We start from the raw sequence: 16840 nt of genomic DNA on the forward strand, positions 1-16840 counted from the left end.
CGCAGTACCCAAGATGGCGCAGCCTTTTCGAATCTGCTGCTCGGCTCGACGAAAATTCTGCGCGTCGACGACTTCAGTTATTCAAAGATTGCGAACAATCGAGGTAAGTTCGAACTTTATATTTGGGTATAAAAAAACGCAGACTATCATAAGCTACCTTGTGGTTGGGGATTGAGCCCAAATAGAGCAATAGTTGGCGCTGGAGAATTTTTTAGCACTCGGAAAGATAAATACGGAACACGCGGTACGTTCTCCTTGCAGCATCGACAGCTTGGGAAAGAGTTCTTTACATTTTTGTCAGTTTTTTACATTTTCTTTCATTTGCGCAGTCTTCATTTTTGGAACAAACAAATTCTTGCAGTGGTTCTGTTTTGTCGTCAGTATCAGCGGATAAGTTTCTGCAACCTAGCTTTGATGTGATTTGTTTTCTTGTCTCTAGAATGGGCACTGTGTGCACATCCTCACTGGAGCTACATGGCAGTGTCCTGTTTGCGCTGTTTACAGCGCACGCAACGCAGTGAGCGATGCTTACGCAAGCTCACTACGTACGTCCAACTAAAAGCGTCTATTTAGGTTTAGCACGGATTAGAACGCATACATTTACTTCCCCTTGTAGGCCAAACCAAAGTTTTGTTCAAGGGCATTACAGTACACGGGTTACTGACGCTAAAAAACGGTAGCACCACGGAAGAAAGATAAAGAAAAAGAACAAAAATTCGCTGATGAAATTTTAAATGAAGAGCAGGGCTAATATCGGAGCTCTTCTAGGTGTATTAACTGCGGCGAGCGTAAAGGTTTTCATCCAAAAATAGATAGGTGTTCAATCTTTCAAGGCGCTTGCTTGCTCTGCGACTGTCTTGCGGCCTTTAGTTTTCCGACTAACGTTAATAGAAATAAGCTGCGGTACAAATCAGGCGCTGGTTTTCAACAGTGACATTGTTTTATGGTTTTATGGGGTTTAATGTCCTCAAGAGACTAAGGCGATGAGGTAGGCCGTAGTGGAGGGCTGCGGATTATTCCGACCACCCGAGATTGTTTAACGTGCACTGACAACGCACAGTACACGAGCCTCTAGCATTTCTCCTCCATCGAAATGCGACCGCCGCGGCCGGGGTCGAACCCGCTACCACTCGAGCGCAATAACGACAGAACCGCAGCGGCGGTTATCATTAGTGAGCGTTGTAATATTTATTAAACGCATGCTCACGAGAGGTTCTTCTTGACACGAAATAAAAAAGGGCACAGGTGAGCTCTGCATTATCAGGCAATTTATTTCTGTATGCGTTTTCTGCTTTTGGGCATGATTTCTTTTCTTTTTAGGCTCTCAGGCTTGTGTGCCCCCACACAGGTTTTTGTCGTACAGGGAGACGCCCTCTCCGCAGATTTCGGTATGCTTTTTCAAGCACTCTTCTGGGAACGAGTCTTTCAAATCTGTAGGCACCCAAAGAATGCATTCTGAAAACATCGAGAAAAAAAGAAATTAATACCCGCCCGACCCAAGCACCACTAGCAGCGAGGGTAACGTAACCTCCGAACAGTGAAACCTGGATTTCTGTTGCCTTGAAATGTTTGTTTTTTCATAATTGTTGCAAAAGCTTCATTGACTTTGACCAATGGATTAATATACTTGGCAGTTCAGGGCGTTGAGCTGTAACCTGCCATGTAATGAGCCTATAAGTTGGTTTCGAAAGTTTCAGGAAACCCAGGCAGTGTTTTGCAAGCTAAAAATCTTGCGAGAATATTCTTACGTAGTCGCTCAACAACAGACGCCTGATGACACGACGCAGTCCAACAGCACAGTGTATTAAGCTCCCGCCAAATGCACAAGCCACGATATTTAAGCACGCTCAGGACCGCTCTAATAGAGAGTTTAGATTAGCATCAACCGCAAGCAACTAAAATAAAACATGGTTGTTGACTTTGTGCCTTGTGCTACCTTTCCTTACTCTATAAACCATGAATATTGATGCCAAACCACTCTCTCTTCCGCTACTCCAATCCACTAGGATCATGTGTACATTTTTTCGTTAACTACATAATTAGAACGCGATGCAAGAATTGCGTATTGGAGCTGCTTCAAACGCAACGTCTGCTGCTTCACCCACTTACTGAGCATACATACTGCCATGCGTTTACAAAGTCGATTTAAGAAAAAACTGGAGGGGACCTAAGAGTATGACGTTTTAGCGCAATGGGTCAATTCCCATCATATGCAGAATATCATTCACTACCTTACATTCATAGATCTCTGGGAGTCCTCATACCCTCCTGGCGCAGTGGTGCGCGCGTTAAGCGATGCGCCACTCCCCTGCTATGGCAGGTTCTGCCAGCGGTGGGCCTTGTGCGGCACAGGTTGGCAGTTTGCACACTATCTGGCGGGCAGGTTCTGATGAAGTCGCAAGGTCACGTGACCTAGGTTGTTCACCTGCCACACATGTCACAGTACTGCCTGTGATTTTTCACTCGCAACGCCGACGCCGACAAACCCAACACCTGATTTTCTGGGGAACGGGGCCTTTAATGCTCTCGCGTTTAAACATTCAAAGGGCTTGTATGTCTATTTACGTCGGAGTTTATGTTTTAGTTAGGAGCTTAATATTTTGAAGCTCAACACCTCGCGGAATCAATGTTAGACCCATTCTTAATCTGGAACTGCGGACTTTATGATATTAACTTCAGGCTCATGTTGTGCGTGCATCGTTTGGGACATAATGTTAAGGAAGTTTTTTCCTTAGCGTTTTGCTCTTCGGGAGATAGCAGTGGCCTGCGAAATGAATTTTCAAAAAAAAAATGCTAGGATGAGTAATAAAAACGTGTTCTCATGACAAAGTTCTTCCACCTCATATTTTATTAGGTTTAAAAATAAGTTATTTACATGTTCTCCTGCATGTCCTAATGAATTATATTTCTAGACACAGATGGAACCTCACAGAACTTGTTATGCGTCTAATTGAGCATTTTTAGCGTATTCGCACCCACGTTAACGCCGCGATGGCTGTTTAGGATCCGGACTAAAGTCCATCCCGCAACAAACCATGCAGTTTTGCTGCATCGAAACAACCGCATTTAAACCTATCGAAGAAGAGTGATCCTTTGTTGCTAAATCTAGGAGTCATGAATGCTATTATTTGCCATGAAAAGTGAAGGTGCATTTTTCCAGGCAAAGCCAGACAAAATCATACTTACGGTTCCCGAAATAATGTGTCTCCAAGATGCCGCAAGTTTCGTAGTCGGTGTAGAGGAAGCGTTGGGTATCAGGGTGACCGGTGTCTGCAGAAAGCACGAAAGCCATAGTCATCTTCTGTATATACTCATAATAAACGACACTACGTCTATGTATATACAGTGTTGATCATAGCCTCGTAGTAAGGGCGTTCTGCCCGCATCGGTATGATGGTCCTAAATATGCGTGGCAGTGCAGCTGCAGCAAACGGGCGAATTCCAAATGTAAGCAGAACTGGCTTGCTATCTCAGTGCGTCTTTGTGTCCTCCTGTTATAAAAATAAATCTATTTTTCAACGATAGCTGTCTGGCCTACAATCTTGGGCACGCCTCTCGGCTGTCTGAACGCCGAACAGCTTCATAGCTGTCGCGCTGCGAAACAGCCAGCATTAACTAAAATGGCCTAAACTAATACGTATAAGCGTCAGCCATCTGCGGTCAATTATCGTAGAGATCGCCGCGCGAAGCAGTCAAGGACACAGATGGATGCTGTGAGCAAGTGTGCAGATGGCCATCCGCCCTCGTAGGTGTGTGCCATGTAAGAAGAAGCCACCCGCCAACAACCACCACCACAACAACATGCTGTTCTGCAACGCGCTGCAAACGTTCGCGGTGTCCCGGTGAAGTCGTGGCAACCCCTCCCCCCCCCCCCCCCCCCACCCTCAAGAACTGGCTTGTAAGGAATATGAAAGGAGGCAAAGCGCAGAAAGGCAACTGCACCTGGTCAGATATCCGCACGTAGCTGCGGAAGAGAATTCAGCCACATTAAAGCGCGCCGCAGGTTCTGTATGTCATGCAAGCAATGGCAAAAAGCCAGGAGACAATAGCGCGAAGCGGAATGCAGGTTAAGACAATGGGAAGACGAGGCGGCAAGGCAGCCCAGGGAGTGTACGCGTTTGGGCAGAACGGAAGAGAGAAAGCAGGAACCTTTGGATATCGTTTGTAGGAAGCCTACAAAATATCACCTGCAACATGTGCTGCCGTCCGTGGTTCCCGAATGACACTACGGCCGGTACCCAATGCGGGCTAGGGGAGTGCAGCTCTGCATTCTGAGTGTCCGCAACATACAAATAATCTCGGCGCTCCGCAACAACGTTTTTTGATGTACCCACAAATTTGTTGCAATGAAGAAATGTATTTTTCCGTGACTCTCTAGCGTTTAAAACGTGCAGTCAAGCAGAATTTCGGCTTTAATAACGAGTGTTTCCAGCAGACTGTTTTTAAGAGGTAAATGTTAACTACAACTGAAGGCTACATTCTGCTGCGCAAAACGGAAGGCCATGTTTCGGCTCCGTCGGTGCGGTTCCATGGCCCCCACAAAAAGTTGTCGACGAGTAGAGTGAAGACCCAGATGCCTTCCCGGCGAAAGAGGAGTGGCAGCATTTCCAGAGCTCTTTGACATTGCCAGTTGCGAAATTTCCCATAGGGTCAATGTATCAAAAGACGGTGTAGGAGTTGTCCGAAATTCGGGTTTTTAGGGATAGTCGCGGCAGCCGCGGTAATAAACGTAAACGTGTTCAAGCTGGAAACGTCGGGATTGTTGATAAACGCACACCCACATGGGAACGAAATCAGAGAAGCAAGTGCATTAACGAAAATGCATAGATATAAAATTCCGCGAGATAATTTAAGAGAAAACATAAGCAAAAACATTTTTCAGTACACCAAAGCGACATAAGCCAACAGCTTATAACGGCAGCGCCCGGGAAACGGTTCTAATCATAACCATCCGAAAATGACCACAAGGACTAGTCACTCTTTGAAGTGGAGTTTTCCAACTGGTACGATCTTAAAGCCCTGCGGCGGACTGTCACAGTTATCGACCACGCTCTAATGTTGAAGCCGCGTGCGCGCATGGCGCATCGGAAGAGCGGGTATTCAAACGAGTGGCGGCAGTTGTTGCTGTGGTGGTGGTGGTTACAACTTCATTGCCACAAAATGGAAGGAATTAGTTAGGGCTGGGGCAAGTCCAGGGTGACCTCCAGTCGGCGGTGACCTCTTGAGCTCGAGTGATAAGGGCCAGCTGTATTCTTTTTCTCGAACTGGCTAGGAGGTTGTCCCATTCCTCCACCGAGGGAGCTGGTAAGAGAGTCGTCGGAGGGGGTTTGCTAGCACATTCCCATAATATATAGGCTTAAGTGACCTGCGTCCCGTCCCCGCAGTGCGGGCATGCAGGGTCATATTCACCGTTTGTGATTAAACATAATCGGTAGGGGCTAAGAATTTCCGTTGTTTGTAGTCGTCTGAGTGTCGTCTCTTGCGCCCTGCCCAGGTCAGGGTGAGAGGCGGCATACGTGCATCTTAGCTCGCGATAAAAGTTTGTAATCTCCGCTTACGAGTGAGGCGCCTCACTGGGGGCATCCGTTCTTGAGAGGTCTCCCTTCCCCCTGTTGGTTAAAGCTCGGGCTAGACGGCCGACCCCCTCGTTTCCAGAGTTACCCCCCTCAGGCGGGACCCATACGAGATTAATGCTGTGATCGAGAGCTCGGTTGCGCAGAATTCGCATTGCGAGTGCGCTTACCGAGTTTTTGGCGAAATTTTGAATGACGCCCTTGGAGTAGCTTAGAATAGTTTTGTTGCGGGGGTCCGCGATGGCTAGTGCGATAGCTACTTTCTCTGCCTCGCGTATAGAGCTAGCATGAAAGATTTTGGCGTTAACGAGTACTGACTTTGGAGTAGCCATACATGCCACATATGTTACACTATTGCTGTCTTGAGCTGCATCCACGTACACTGCTCGTGGTTCGTTCTAGTACTGTTTCTCAAGGCCTTGCTTTCCTGCGGGCGTCGCGTCTTCCTGGCAGCATGTTCTTGGCTACTGGTTTAAACATTGGTCTACTAGTAATGTCGACCGATGAATGTGATGTTGCACATACCTCCTCAGCGGGGTGGATGTGAAATTTGTCGAGAATTACGCGTCCCGCAACAGTGGGCGACAAGCGGGTAACTTGCGTCGTCTTATAGGCTTCGATTAGCTCAGCGAGCGTGTTAATAATTCCCAACTGCAGCAGTCGATCTGAGTTGCCGTATGCCGGCAGGCCAAGGGCCGCCTTGTATGCTGTTCAAATGATGCTATTAAGTACCTCTTCGTCCCTGTGACGCAGATGATATGGCGGGCAGGCGTACGTGATTCCACTTATCATGAATGATTTAATACCCACCTGGCGTGGGTATATCGCGGGAGGCGTTTACGCACTGATTTTTTAATGTGATCATGAGCTCTTGATCGCTGCCCTGGAAAGCTTGCGCGGTCTTCAGCAGGGTCTTGTGAGAATCGGTCTTAGTTTTCGTAGGATCGAGCAAATACTTGAGTAGAAACCATGTTTTCTTATGCCCAGTTGCCCACTGAGGCGGTCGCAAGTATGATGACACTGCTCTCGGCTAAGCTCCCACGTGTGTGCATTCATATCCTTTTCAAGCCGGGTTAGTCGAATTTTGAACCTCCAGTTATGCTTAATTTTACGCCATCGAGTGCGTATACTTCGTTGTGCTTCCATCACGTGTACTAGCTTAGCGTGCAGACTGGGACCGCTTTCCTCCTGCGTCACAGTTTTCGAGGTGTTGGCAACGTCTTGAAGCAGACGCTCCGACCACAGTCGAAAATCTACTACGTCCTTCGTCGCTCTTTGCGAGCGGACATGTCAGCAGGCGTTCCAATTCATGTGCTTCTCTTCTAGGCGACGCATTCGGGAATGCGTGTCTCCTGAAGTGGTACACAACACATAGTGATCGGTTCCTATGTTAATGTTGAGGTTCTCCCATCTCACGTCCGGGATATTTCTTACAAAGGTAAGGTCGGGACTCGTATCTTTGGTTACACTGGTACCAATGCGCGTAGGTTTGTCTGGGTCGATGAGTAACGTCTGCCCCAAGGCCCGAGCAGTCTCCCAGAATTTATTTCCTTTTATACTCTAGTTGAGTAGCCCCATTGTGAATGGGGCGCGTTAAAGTTTCCGACAGTCAGCAACATTCCATCTCGCACGACTCCATGCGCCTTGCGGAGGAGGGTAGATATTTTTGTGCTGTTGTCTTTAGGTGGACTCTATACATTGAGAATGTAGCGGGGAGCTTGTGCGCGCTTGTTCGGTGAGATTTATAAGAAGGTATGAGAGGCCTCCGACATTTTTAGATCGAATTGATTTGCTGTGAGATTGCGGTGTACAAGTGTAGCTGTGATCGGGCGGAGCTCAGCCGTCGCTTTCTGATTGTATGCTGTGTATCCGTGAGCTTTACGTCTGCGTTCGTCTCTCGAAGTGCTATGATTACCGGTCTGTTTGTTTTGGCCAAAACTGCATATTGCAGAGCCTTACGCTTGGCTCTCGCATACAGGCTTATTCGTGTTCAGAGTGTAGGATGCTTCAGAGCGACAACTGCAGTCTTATAGCATGGCAATGAAACTGCAGTTGTCGCTGTGGAACATCCTACACTCTGAACACGGATATGCCTAAAGAGCGGTAAAAAGAGAGCAAGCTGTCCTCGAGTGCACTCTCTTTTAGGTGCAGCGTGTGCTGCCCATGTTCTAGAGCAGATTTCGATCACCAAATGTACGGAATGCTCACTAGTGGCAACGGAGTTAGATTCCTACTGCAAAGCATAGTAACATTATGTAGTTAACAATGGGAGGAGGTTTTAAACGCGACACTGGAGGTGTTTAGATTAGCAGATAGAGCATATTGGAGCCACGGTTCAAATGTTCGTAACTGCTAAAACTTCGCACGTTTTGAAGCGGGAATTCGTTTCCGTTTCAAACCGTTAGTATTCCGTGTTTGTAGTGACGGAAAGTACCCAGGGCTTGGGCAGCATACCATTACCCGTAAAGGAAGTGCGATAGAAGACATATTATTCCCTTTTTACTCCTTTCCTGTCGAGAGTGTAGGATCCTCTTAGAGGGTCGCCAGTTATATTTTCTGGCCATGAAAAGCTGATACCAGCAGGAAAATTGGAAAAAAATATTATTTTAAGAATGGCGCGTTAAAAAAAACTACGGAGAATGAAGCGCAACAAATGCAGAATAGGTACATAATTTTTGTGCGATGTGACAGCAAATTTACTTTTTTTAATAAGTGCGATAATACAGCATTTCACTGGCCCAAAGTCTGAATGACGACGTGTGGTTATTTACGTGCCAAGGCGATCATTTAAAGTGGTCGACAGCAACTAGGCAACTTCGACGTGGAAGTTAACAAATGTGCTTCAATTTCTCAGTATTTGGGAAACGATCTGTTTCCTCAGGCTTGAGATACGCAGAAAATTTCATTGTGTTCCTACTTTTTTTATTGCTTTCTTTTGTAATCTTGGTTTTGTCTGTATGTGTGTTCTTATTTTTTCTTGTTCGTTAAAGTATTGTTATATGATGATATTTATGTGCAGTTTTTCACTACAGAGGAGTCATGCGTGTAATTATTGTGCGATCAGTTTTTGTTTCTTAACTGACAGCATTTGTCATTTTCTCTTCAAGTGTCCTGATAATCCGCTCGGTGTAATGCCAGCTGTTATTACAGATCAAGGAGCAGCCGCCTCGTCAAGCTGTCACTTAGAGAAGCTATTTGAGATTGGCCCATCCTTATAAAAGGGTGAACACATAAGCAATCTTCGATGGCTTGTTAGAATGCGTCAGCATTTTTTTGTTGTTGTTGACTTTGTTGTAGCTCCGCCTTAAGGGCGTGACGCGACAGCGTTAATGGGTTAACATCTGTACATGCGGAATTCGTAATTCTCTATTTAACATTTAAAGATCGCTGGTTAGAGTGCCAGGCTGTTCTCACTCTTCAGGCTAAAGAGAGTTCCCCAGACACTCATCGCCTGCTAAGAATTATTTTGTTCCACAGCGTAGCATGGTTTGACTAAGCCGCTCCGGTTGCCTTTCATTTGGCCTAAACTTTATTATTCGCTACTGCACTTACATCTGACATTCGGATCACCTGCCTACAAAAGACAGTTACATATCAAACACATTGGATGGACGCCGAAATGATGACCTAGCTAATCGTTTGTTCTCCCATGAGATCTACAGAAAACAAAATTCTGGAACAGAAATGGCTCCTTCTTACCAGAGTTTACGACGGCATTAACCGCGTCGGGTGTAGGTCCCGCTGTGTACTGTATTAGCGGGTATTTTCTGCGAGCGGAAAAAGCAAGGAATTAAGATTAAATTACGTTCTCACAGACAAACAAGAATGACGCGCACCTACTGTGCCAGACTGAAACGGATGGATTGAGTACTCAAAATAGCTTTTACGTCCAGTCCTTTCACATCTGACCATGCTCGTAGCCGCATTTTTTTCTTAGTCTCAAACGAGGGGGTAAAAAAAGGAAATAATATTACCAGTCATACAATATATACCTTGTGTCAAGGCGCTCTTAGTCCATGGATGCCCTTGAGCCATAAAAACCCATAATCAACAGCGTTCTAAACATCAGGACATGCACGCTCATAGATTTTTGTTGACAGTTTTGTACACATTTGAGTAGAGACGGAAAGTGTGATATCGACAACCGACCATGATTTCGCAACGATTCAGGGAAAACCCTGGGGTCTCGTTAATGGCCTCCAATGCCGCAATATTGCGAATCTTTTTGACAAGAAAATCGCTCCCAACAGAATGAATTTGTCTCAACGTAGTGGTGTTCGATATGTTGTTTGGCAGTTAGCGTTGCACCAGGTTATGTTTCCTATCAGCTTTGGTAATCAGAATAACCAGTGATAAGTGCACATTATCCTAACGAGCATAATTGTCAAGATTTTAAACTTTGTGAGTAGTTAACCTTTAAGATCACAATACAAGTTGCTTCTGATGGCGGAAATGAACTGCCATGAATCTAAGCATTCCGAATAATTCGTAAGCATTTGTTTAACCCTCGATTTGATTACTTCCAGAGGAAAGTTGTAAACAATAGGTCAATCCCGAATTAAAAATAACGAAGGAAAGTTTCCGAGTAATTTTTCGGCATGCAGTCTTGAAATATTTTTAGCTTTCAAAAAGACAGCGCAATCCTGCGTGTGGTAAAATCGGGCAGACATGCTGAAAGGCGATTTTGATTGAAGAACAGGCCCCGAAAATTAATTCGTACATCGGCTTCACCGGCCGTGTGTTAAAACGCTCGCAAATTTGGGGCAACTGGTTAGTCAATAAAGCTTCAAACCATGAACTCTGATTTCTTCATTTAACTGATAATGATCCAGATGTGACTGGCGTTAAGCAAACGCTTAACGAAGACTCGAAAGTTATGAATTTATAAATTAATTAACAGAAAAAATGGTCGCACTATCAGCGAAAGCGCAATGCTTGTTTGTTTTTTGCAAGAGTGATGGGAAGTCGTCATTATCAGGACGAAAAATTCCCACTTCAAATATCCTTTTTTCAGGACCTATAATCTAAATTCCATTCTGTGCCTGATTCTCCGCTATTACTGCTGCATGATTTGTGTATTCCGCCCAAATATTTCGTCCCAGTTTCGGTACAGCGCCTCTTTCACTTGACGGGACAGTTTATTGCGCAGTGTATTCTGTTTAAATGATACGAACCCTTTCACAATGCGCACGAATTCCCCCACTAGCAGAGCTTGTTCTGTGCTATGAAGATTTTTTTTTCTGGGCTGGTCAAGGACATTTAGTTAATCTTCTTTCTGTAGTTCATATATATCTAGTCAGTAGATACCAGTCTTGGCAGCAGCTGCGAAAAAAATAGGATGTGCCTGCTTTGGCGAGCTGTTATGTTAAAGGCAGAGACGCCTCCTTTTGCACGAGTAATAATTGTGGCTAGTTTTGTTCGCCATTCAAAGAATGATTCATACAGCATGCTACCATTGCTTGCTTTTCGCTGCTCTGTTCACTTCGCGTACAACTATGCTGCCGCTATGGATGGCGGCACGTGTCCCCGAGCATGAGGAGCGCAGCGGAAACACACTTCACTTCCCAGGTCCGGTAAAACTTGTGCTTCGTCAAGAAGTCACTGGGCTTCTAAAACGAGCTTTCCCATTTTGACCCTATCAGATACTATATGAGATTTGCGTACATAGTGAATGAAAAGCTTTTCCGAGAGTGTGCTACGCCTAGGAGTGATTTGTTTGTTTGAGGCGAAGCCGCTGTTAGAAATTTCATAATCGAAGTATCTCGCTTGCGAGCTAGACAAACCACGAAATACATTGAAAAAAAAACCAGTGGCACTTGGCAGTACGTTACTTAAAGAGCCGTTTGTTGAATAGGCTAAACTGCTATGCTCCAAGAAAAAACTCGCGATATACGTGATGCGGGAGAGATGCCGGTTCTTAGACATCAGAACAAAATTCTTCTACTAGAAAAGCAGGAAGTGACTGCACTGTCCTTTAGGAGGGGGAGGGAAGGGGGAGGTAATCCGACTAGCGGCCTACTCGTGACCCCTCCCGCCACCAGTTTCGGGCCTGTGTAGTTTCGGCTATTAGGCTTTTTTCTGGTGCAACGCTAGCGGTCAGAGTCGGACATCCGGTCCCCCTCTGTGGGGTTGCCACACCCCAGGAGAAGGTGCAACGGCCTCTCCGATACATTGTGAGCGTGTCGCAGCCCACGATGCCCGTTACCCGTATGAGGGGTAGGTCATGAGGGTTACGCACTGGACACGTGGATTATGGCCAGAAAGCAGAACAGTGGCTTGAAACTGAAAACGCCGAAATAAGCTGCGCGGTCCCCTATCGGCACGAAGGGCGTTCCACCCAGCCTCGGACGTGTTGGTTACTAATTCCGAAGAGCTCGACTTCACGCGGTGGCATGCGGCTGGGCGAACCAAACGTGGGTTTTGAGGAAGCCGCCCTTAAGCCCGAAGACGGGAAAAGTGACAGAGTTAGTATCCCACTCGGAAGGCCAGTAAGCACAGCAACTTGGGAAAGCCCGGCGGTTAATACCAAGTAATGGTTAGTAGACCTCACGAAATCGCAGGAAGACATCATGGTCCTAAATACCCCGACAGGCTCAGAAAAGCCTGCTTCGCATCCGGTTTATGGGGACCTTGCAGATATACCTTGTGGCAGCACGAGATGCGAACGGTGGACATCAAATGAGACTCCAGGCCGTTGAGTATGGAGGTAGGAGTCTCACAAAATATGTCAGGAGCAATCGCCAGGGGCGCGACGCCGCGATAACCGTTGAAGGGTTCCCGCTGTGAGTGAGTACCCTGGAGTAAGAGCCGAATCGCCGAACGGGTGGCGCAAAACTCTGCGATCTAAGTACTCTTGGACGGTCAGTGTGGCGGCACCTGGCTTGGGGGAGGGGATCTTGGGCGAGCTCCTCTTATGTTACCTTGTCTTGGGTGGTCGGAAACCCCGGCAAACGTTATCAGCGGTATGGAATTACGCATGGAGACCAAGGGCTGCAGTATCGGTTGAAATTTTCGTCTCGCCCTCTACAGTGCCCTGGAAAATAGCTCAAAAGGATCAGGAATACGGCAAAAATTCAGCTGTCCCCAATCACATCTAATTCCAATAACCCCACCCATGTTGCCCATATCCCATACCCCACCCCAACCTGCTACTTCCCAGGAGAGATCAGGGGAGCATCCCCGGGCCCGTTCTTCCGGCTTCCGGATTTCTTTCCACCTTAGGGTGGCAAAATTCCAATTCCCTAAAGGTCACACCTTCTATTTTACAATTGGGATTATACCCACGATACTTTAGTGGTGCGGGAGAGGCTTATTTTTCTCATTCATTTTTATGCTTAATCTACATTACGTCCCATAGGTGCCTATTTCTTTGACTCTACATAAAGGTATCACTGTTTGTAACCATATTGATCTTTCTGAACAGTTTTGTATGTTTTTGTGCATACTTGACAAGAGTGCTTCTAGTTTTAAACCAAATGAACTGACATGCATGCACTATTCACGTGGAAGACGGTTATTTAAAGCATATTTGGAGAGCGGGGACCGAGATTACTAAGGTTACCCTCATGGCATGATGACACAGAGTAGCGGCACCATGTTCTGGCGGGCTCGGGCCGCTAAGCATTTTCCCAAGCACAATTCCAAGAGTGGTCGCCCAGCAGTGCTGCCTGAACCGGGACGATGGAGGCCACCTGGCCCCAGGCGGATGCACAGCGCCTCTATGATGATAGAAGAGGTTATCTTGGTCTGCGGGGTGATCATCTTTAGTACCCTGTGAAAAGGAGCAGCTTACTTCTCTTCATCTCCGTCGACATTCAGCGACCAGCGGTATGTGGCCGATGGGACATCCGGGTCGAAGGCGACCCGCTTCGCTGCAAGGCACTTGAACATAGGATCCGGGTTCGTGTCCCGCACAGCGACAACGTCGTCGAAATGTTCGAAAAGCTGTGAAGTTCAACACTTATAGTTAGAGATGGCATTGAGAAATGGCAAGCTCAAAGCTGCTTTGTGCGGGCACATCACATATGCGCACCGCTATAGAAACTAATAGCACCAATACAATTTCTCTAGAATATCACCTTTCCTCAAAGCGTAAGCCTGCTACAATACAGAATTCGATTGGAACTCAGCTGGCGCTGGCATTGTGACGCAACTATCGATGAACGTGACCGCATGCCAATCCAGTGTAGATTTCGGCTCACCAGCGCTTTCAAGGTTGCAGTATGCATGCGCGGTACGCTTGCATCAAGCTGAGCGCGTACTTTTTTTACCTATTCGTCCACTTTTTTTTAGTAGCGGGTGTCAGGTTGCTAAGCATCATCACAAGCGCAATTCTAAGATTGGTCCTATGGCAGCGCTGCGCTTAGCAGGACGGTGGGTCCACGCGGTGGATATCACACACTACACATGGCCACACAGGATACACTGGACAGCATTGTATTACAGAAGCGGCGCTGCGCTCGAGAGTGAATTTGCACATTGACACATCATACATGATCTGGTTGTGAACGCTATCGACTTATATCTCACGGTGTCATTCACTGCTGACGAGAAGTTTATAAAGTAAATATGCGTCCGTTATACAGTATTCTACATGGTTTGGTCTAGACGGTTAGCTGAAATTGCGCACTGCTCGAATGAAAATTTGCTCTTTGCTTGATAGGATGTTACTACCTTTGTGTTAGTATATTAACGGCGCAAAAGAAAGATGAGCCACGAAGGGCGATAATTATTCCTCTTCTGACAGCTGTCTCTTTTCGCCTATTGTGCGCTGTTAAACTACTATTCAAGTTTTCTCAGTGCTCTCCAGCGCTCCACTCGATCACAACCAGCAGTGTATTTACCTTTTTAGGCTTCGGTAGAGGCCTCAATTGTGATCGGTAGCTCAAGTGCCTAGACTCAATATCGTACCAGTAACTTCAGTGGTATTACACGGTGGCCTTAATAAGCAGCATACTGCTGGTTCAAACCGCGCAAACAAAGGCGGAAATTTACCCAAAAGGCGTCCGGGACCTCTGACGTGGGGTGGTCGCTGCCCTGGGAGCCGAATGCTGGCACAGTCATAAAGAACAACAGGAATGCTCCGAGTGCTAGGGAAGGAAGTGGCTGGATATAAGACATTTTTACCACTGGGGAACCTTAAGCGGAGCACTCTTAGCTGCAGGCTTTTTAAGTTCACTATCTCTGGCTATGTGCTAGCAGCAGTGAGTTGTACAATGGAATTAGTAAATAGAAGTCCGCTGTTGTCTGCGTCAGGTATAAATGCGGCAAATGGTTCAAGGGCGTTCATGCAGCCAGCTGGCTTAAAAGCAGTGTTTCTGAAAGGAGGTTATTAGCGTTGGTCGTGGAGCCAGAAATATTGCGGTTATTTTTGTTGCAGCTGTCATTTCGAACAACCGCGGCGCAGAATTGCCTTGTTGCAGCTGCTCTTCATTCGTGACATGGTGATTCCACCAACCGGTAAAAAAAATAAACAAGCGAGAAAAAGCAATCTGCGCTCTGCGCACAGCTATCATGCTAAAAGCGTGGCTCATTAATATCGCCGCCCCTTTGAACTAAATGCAAACACTGCATGCGCATCTCAGGATGAACTGCCACCGATCGGGAGCGGCTGAAACATTAGTCAGAATTAAAAGTTAATGAAAAGTTTGGAACCAGTTACCATTGCTCATGCATGCAGTTTTTATGAAATGAAGCCTAGTTTAGTGCTGGTTTTCTGTCGTGAAAATTAACTGCGCCCGCAAGAAGTCCTCGAATATCAGGAAACCACTGTGAGAGTTCCAAGTATTAGTTTTTGCAGTGCCTGTTCTCGAGGTTACAGCTTGCCGAATCGGCGGTGAGCTCAGACAGGCGGCACCACCTTTCTGCCTGGCAATGAACAGTCAGGGCGTAGTGATTCAGAGAACAGCCTTATGACTTGCAAAATATATAGTCGGCGTGGTTATAACGTGCCGCTTGATGGGCGAAGAATCCGGGAGGAAGAGGAGAGAGGGGAAGAGGCAGTAAGAAGAATACACGGGGGAGAAGTTGGCACCGCGATAACGACTACTCGGTTCAAAGGAACGATAACCTGCTGTTTGCGCCAAGGTAGCGTGACCTCATCGGGCAGTTTCTTGCCTTTTGTCACGTTCCCCAAGACAAAAGTTGTGTGTTATTGTCTTGAATAAATAAATGAAAATAAAAATACTTGAGCGGCATCGTCGAGCGGGCCATTTATCCGGCGAAGGCCGTCAAAGTTGCCGTACAGCGCCTTGTGAAAAAACAGGGCAAGTAAAATGCACCCAGGCCACAGCGTCTTCTTGTGAGGCGTGTAGAGCAGAGTGTACAATAGCCCTAAAGCTTAAAATTTCTGGAGTGTGAAGAAAAGTCCAGTTACCAAATCTGAGGAAGTTCATAGCTTTGCAGGCCCTGTAAGTGCCCGACTTTACTGTTCAAAAGAGATTTAGTGCACTATGGACCTTTGACGAACCATGTACACTGCAAAGAATCGCTAGTCGCCTGTCCTAGGAGCACTTCTGATACGGCCCAATATGAGCGGCCTGCTCTGAAATGCGATCGTGTACAATTTCAGGAAAATGCCTTTAACACTTCGTCACCCAAGCGGACCCCGGCGTCGGCGGATTCATTTGCAAGGAGGCGGCGGAATGCAAAGGGTGCTCTTGTGGAGTATCATATCAGTGCGCTTCAAGGAACGTCAAATCACCGATATTATTTCATGCTACCTAGATAAGCAAGGTCCGCGGGAGTTTCTTTCTCTCCTGTTTACTGACGCAACAGAAACGGGAGCGGACTTTGTCTTCGGCGGTGAACACAAAGGATGTGCGTAGCCGCTTCTCGCGTGTGGGCCAAACTTGCAGCAGATGGCTTTTTCAGTGGCAGAGGAAAGGAGTAAAATCTTTTATTTAACCAATGGTAGTGCGTCGCCATCCGTTTCGGGCGGTGACCTTCGGCCAGGGCTCCGCTCGATCAGATGTTGCGGGTCTTGTGGGTCTGTGTTGGACAGAGCAGCCTCCCAAGAGGAGAACGCGTGGTGGAGGATGGGTGGCTGGTGCCTAGGTGGTTCGGGGCATTCCTATAGGGTGTGGAAGAGTGGGTGCAGGGTTGGTGCATGTTGGGCAGGATGCAGAATACTGTCTTGGAGAAAAGAGGTGTTTGTGGTAGATGTTTGGGACATTGTGCGTCTTAAGCTTGCGCCAGCCAATGGCATCCGCTCTGTGGAGGAAACTGTGTGTGTGTGTGTGTTGGTCTGGGGCGGAGTTTTCTTCTAT

The 16840-nt window shown here is 46.8% G+C and overlaps 1 protein-coding gene across 1 annotated transcript; it reads right to left on the reverse strand.

Annotated features, from left to right (window-relative positions):
* Positions 1–1258: 1258 nt before the first annotated feature.
* On the reverse strand, positions 1259–14775 carry LOC144097269 (uncharacterized). The gene is made up of 5 exons (XM_077630011.1): positions 14568–14775; positions 13366–13517; positions 9273–9340; positions 3187–3270; positions 1259–1455 (listed from the first exon to the last, which is right to left on the reverse strand). The coding sequence occupies exons 1-5, from the start codon at positions 14691–14693 to the stop codon at positions 1325–1327; spliced, it is 561 nt and encodes a 186-aa protein (XP_077486137.1). The 5' UTR covers positions 14694–14775; the 3' UTR covers positions 1259–1324.
* Between the last annotated feature and the right edge of the window lie 2065 nt (positions 14776–16840).

This window comes from Amblyomma americanum, chromosome 7, assembly GCF_052857255.1.
Source record: "Amblyomma americanum isolate KBUSLIRL-KWMA chromosome 7, ASM5285725v1, whole genome shotgun sequence".
Taxonomy (NCBI): Eukaryota; Metazoa; Arthropoda; class Arachnida; order Ixodida; family Ixodidae; genus Amblyomma; species Amblyomma americanum.

Coding starts and splice junctions, on each gene's coding strand:
- LOC144097269 (XM_077630011.1), bottom strand. CDS start 14,693: ATGTCTTATATCCAGCCACTTCCTTCCCTAGCACTCGGAGCATTCCTG. Junction 13,518..14,567: donor AGGTCCCGGACGCCTTTTGG/GTAAATTTCCGC, acceptor TGAACTTCACAG/CTTTTCGAACATTTCGACGA. Junction 9,341..13,365: donor GTCGACGGAGATGAAGAGAA/GTAAGCTGCTCC, acceptor TTCCGCTCGCAG/AAAATACCCGCTAATACAGT.